This window comes from Ostrea edulis, chromosome 9 (assembly GCF_947568905.1).
Source record: "Ostrea edulis chromosome 9, xbOstEdul1.1, whole genome shotgun sequence".
NCBI lineage: Eukaryota > Metazoa > Mollusca > Bivalvia > Ostreida > Ostreidae > Ostrea > Ostrea edulis.
Genome location: NC_079172.1, coordinates 41,607,650 through 41,610,970, shown reverse-complemented (window position 1 = coordinate 41,610,970; position 3,321 = coordinate 41,607,650). Strand labels below are relative to the sequence as shown.

Genomic DNA, 3,321 nt, shown 5'->3' with positions numbered 1-3,321 from the left:
AAAATGTACATATTAATCAATAACAGTAGATTACAAGGCATATTCAGGAACACATCATACTTTTACAATGTGTCATACATTCATATATTGTATATCATGTAATTATTAATATGGTAGATCTGCCCACAAGGTCAAGAATTTCTTTCTCTTCTGAGTACATGCTTATTATGTACAGGTATCTTACAAACTACATACCGCTCTGTAAAGACATAGTAATGTATAACTGGACGTGACAATTGTATGTCTCAGATGATTAGAGACTTTTGATCTACCTACTGCTTTTTTTTTTTAAGAATAATTGAAGAAAATTAGTTAATTGCCGCCATATCAGATTGGCTTCGCAGTTTGTTTATAAGTCCAGTCTAAGTATAGTCGCTGGATATAGTCATTGGACGATAGTTAGCTTGGGTTGTGTATAAATGCATAATTATCATCACATTCATATTGATTATTATTTGTAAAGTGAAATTAGATAAATTAATATTTTTTCTTTATTTCTTCAAACAATGTTTTGTTATTTATCAAACATAAATGGATTTTGAATTCTATTACGTGATTGGTAAACAGAAACTATTCATAAAGAATATATGGAGGTGGACTGACTTTGGTAAGCGTGACCATTATGACTTTGGAACGGATTGACCAACATTCCTGCTAGAGACTGATGTTAAAACACAAAATATTTCATTGTCAACTTAACTTTTATATTAAAGAGTAAAAACAAAGCAGTATGAAAAACGATATACCAATTGTGTCATAATTCAATGATAAGTAAATAATTGACAATTTGTGTGGCAGTGATTAAATGTCTAAAGTCATGTTGCAAGATGTTGTGACAGCTGTCCGTACACGTTGGGAATTTTCTGATTCTATGTGCATGTTGTGGATAAATCTATACACTGACTGCACTTGCCCTAGCACTGTAAACATATTAATTTTGTACCTCCCGCAATTATATTAATTAACTTCGTACTTCCCATAAACATATTAATCAACTTTGTACCTCCCGTAATTATATTAATTAACTTTGTACCTCTTGTAAACATGTTAATTTACTTTGCACCTCCCATAATTATATTAATTAACTTGTACCTCCCGTAAACATATTAATTAACTTTGTTCCTCATATGTGTTGAGAGAAATAGATGAATTCACATCATGGGTGCTGACTACGTCAAAAATATAATTAAAATAGTGAGATTGTCCGTGATCTTCATTATAGACAATGTTAGAAGCGGTCAGGTGCCAATTTGAACTCGCTTCACATTATAAAATACCAGTGGTGAAAAGGGTGTTGGTTTTAGATGAGAAAGGAATACAAAAATATGTATGATGCAGATGTCTGATGAAAGATGTCTAATTGAACAGCATCACATGAAATTCCAGTGACCGTATACAATGAAATGCATTATGTGGGTGTTGAATTATGGTTTCCATTGTTAAGTCACCTGAGGAAACACAGGTGGCCTATTGCAATTGGTTTGCGTCCATCGTTGTGCATTAAGAATTGAACAATTTTAACTTCTTGAGAACTACCATTCCAATTCTTTTCAAATTTGGTATGAAGCATCTTCGGGACAAGGGGGACATAAATTGTAATTTTCAGGACAGTAAAGTGAAAAAGGATGTACAAAATTGGTGAATTTCGCAACCCCAGGATCTTGACTTTAGGGTGGGTCCAAATTAGTCATATCGCTTAACGTTAATACATATAATTATGTAAAGCCTTTCATCAGTATATGCACTTTTGAGGGCATTGAAGTTTTAATTTATATTGAATATCGAAATTTAGCTTAAATATTCAGAAAAGATTTTTTTTTCTAGATTTCATAGCCCTTGGGATTAGTGGTACTTTCAACTAGTACTCAGGGACCGACAAGGCCTGTGGGCCTCTTGTTAATTACTTCATCATCAAGGATATTATTTAGAAAAAGTCAATAGATCGATGTGAAAAGATGCTATCTAACAGTCTTTTTTGTTTCAATGTATTTACGTTTTTTATTTTATCTTTTCACAGATCTGGTGGAGTAAATTCCAAGTTGACGTTAGATGACCTCAGAATGCTCTTTGGAGTTTGATTTTTAACAATACAAACATAATTTGAACAGATCCTTTCTGATATTTTGAAAATTTGACTTTGTTTACTGTGCTATGAAGTAGTTTACATTAATTTGTATGTACTTTTGAATGCGCCAACACTTTTCATTTGTGTATTGAAGAGTTTACAGATTACTACATGATCAGGCATTTTAAAATGATCCAACTTACTGCAACAATTTATGTGAATCAATTCCTGTCAAATATATACATGTATAGATGACAAAGCATTGTTTGTGTACAATTGTTTCTAAACATCCCAAAATGAACTGTTTTCTCTTAAGATACTGTCTAATGTTCAAAATATTATCCACATGATAGAGCTCAGGCATTATCGAACACCACTTTCGACATAATCTAAATACTGTATAAGTTGTTGGAATGAGTGATTAGAAAAAAATATGTCAGAAGGGTCATTTCATCATCTATGTTTTTCAAACCTGCCTGACCAGTGTATCTATAGTATAATAGACACAACTACTTATTTGGATGCTGCCTCTCGTTAGCAGTTTCTGGATTTTGTAAACTCTTTACTGCAGACTTGAGAAATCAAAGAACATGTTTTGGCAACAGTTAATTTTTTGTTGTGAGAAAAAAAATCTGATGAATTTTACAGTTTTACATTACTTTTTACTTTTACGTTAGACTGTTACCATGCAGTGTTTAATGGTACAATTAAAACATAAAGCTAAATATAAAAACTTTATATCTGAAAGAATAGTGTGAAAATAAGATATATGCGGTAAACTCATTGTTAGATGAGAATGGAGATGCACCATGAATTATAATCAATTCATGGAAATGTATAGAGTGAAATCTCATATTTTGGAATATTTGGGTTTAAGACAAACATTGAAGAAAACAGAGTTCATGGAATAAACCAGTTTTTATATGCCATATATTGCATGTTGACACCACCCCCCCCCCCCCCCCCCCCCCCCTTAAAGGTGTAGCCCATTTCCTGTGGCTCTATCAAAATGCATTTTTTGCACATTTAAACATGAGTAATGCATCTTTGGTTGCTCACCGCCATTCATGATTCAAATCATGCATCTAGCATATTTTCTGGACAAGTGAAAAATGTGCTGGTTAAAATGTTGTGCAGCAGGCCCATTTTAGAATTCTTAGATGAAAAGGTGAGGATAAGGAATGGTGTTCAATCTCATAACTGCAATAAGGAATACCAAAATAAGAGTAAGGCAAACACGGACCCCATGGGCACAC

The 3,321-nt window shown here is 32.8% G+C and overlaps 1 protein-coding gene across 3 annotated transcripts in view; it reads left to right on the top strand.

Annotated features, from left to right (window-relative positions):
* LOC125658422 (transcription termination factor 2-like) overlaps positions 1-2,710 on the top strand; it is a 54,348-nt gene extending 51,638 nt beyond the window's left edge. For all 3 annotated transcript variants that reach the window (XM_048889690.2, XM_048889686.2, XM_048889691.2), the window contains one exon: positions 2,018-2,710. In XM_048889690.2, the coding sequence (XP_048745647.2) occupies positions 2,018-2,078 (61 nt within the window). In that variant the 3' untranslated portion in view covers positions 2,079-2,710. The remainder of the gene's footprint in view (positions 1-2,017) is intronic.
* The last annotated feature ends 611 nt before the right edge of the window (positions 2,711-3,321 follow it).